Source organism: Cyprinodon variegatus, unplaced genomic scaffold (genome assembly GCF_000732505.1).
Source record: "Cyprinodon variegatus isolate N-32 unplaced genomic scaffold, C_variegatus-1.0 Scaffold191, whole genome shotgun sequence".
NCBI classification, from domain to species: Eukaryota; Metazoa; Chordata; class Actinopteri; order Cyprinodontiformes; family Cyprinodontidae; genus Cyprinodon; species Cyprinodon variegatus.
Window position 1 is genome coordinate 946,855 of NW_015150644.1, and position 1,129 is coordinate 947,983.

Sequence of the window (1,129 nt, forward strand, 5' to 3'; positions counted from 1 at the left end):
ACATCTATTTTGAAGTTATAGTGCCCCCTGGAGAAAACTCCCCCAGCCGCCACTGGTGACATTATAATGCTGTGATCCACTCTGCTACAGATGATCAGGCAGACACCGAGGTCATCCTCTCACCTCTTCCTGCTCTCTTCTCTTCCAGCGCAGCTGAGCGTTGGCCGCCGCCATCGCCTCGATCACAAACGTGGTGGTCATATAGCTGAAAAAAACAGAAGGAGAGGAAACACATGCAGTTAATCGCCTCCAGAGTTTTTAACGTAGAGATAAACAGATCCAGGTTTGTTTAATAAAGATGCATCGGACAGAGAATCTATTATCATAAAGAGGAACCAAGAATGCAGATGAAGATCTAAGAGAAACCACAGGCTGCTCATCTCCACGACACGTTAAAAACACCAAGCTAACCGCTGGGTGCATGAAATCATGTTCAGAGCCCTGACATGTTTAAAACAAACTTTTACTGATCTTCTTAAGGCTCAAAACGGTAGAATTCTCTTAAGACAAAAATCAAGACACTGAAGACGATTTGCTTCTTCTGTCCGAGCGGAACGGGGCGGCAGATGCTGTCCAAAAAAACTCACAATACATGAAAGACAAAGCAGCCATCAGCAGTATTTATACCTTTTGTAACATGGTGTAAATGTGTGTGCTCTGTGTTGCCTTCTGGACTGGCATCCCTAAAGTGGGTCCTGGGGGGGCCGCTGTCCTACAGGTTTTAGAGGTTTCCCTGCTTCAGCACAGCTGATTTACATAGATAGTAGTTCTTCAGGCTTTTGCTGAGCTGCAATCATCAGAATCAGCTGTGCTAAAGCAGAGAAACCTCTAGAACCTGCAGGACAGCGGCCCTCCAGGATAGGCTTTGGGGATGCCTGATGTGCACAAGAGTTGCGTGCAGTTTATTCTTAAATACCTAAAATGGAAAAAGATGGTATTGCCAAGATTCTTTGACGCATAAGCTATTCTTTCACCTCTGCTCTCTATTGTTTTCCGTGTGTAAGGGTTTCCCGTTCAGTCATTCTGTCCACTGTGTTCTCTGCGTATTGCTAAGCATTACGGGTGCAAATAATAATGGTTTTGTATCGATGCATCGATCCAACAGCCGACGATCCGATGCATCGATACA

General features: G+C 45.3%; 1 protein-coding gene across 1 annotated transcript in view; it reads right to left on the bottom strand.

The window, feature by feature from the left end:
* Nucleotides 1-111: 111 nt before the first annotated feature.
* Nucleotides 112-1,129, bottom strand: part of LOC107087688 (transmembrane protein 104-like) — a 10,984-nt gene continuing 9,966 nt past the window's right edge. Inside the window, exon 4 of the mRNA XM_015379401.1 lies at nucleotides 112-205. Coding sequence (XP_015234887.1) covers nucleotides 112-205 — 94 coding nt within the window. The remainder of the gene's footprint in view (nucleotides 206-1,129) is intronic.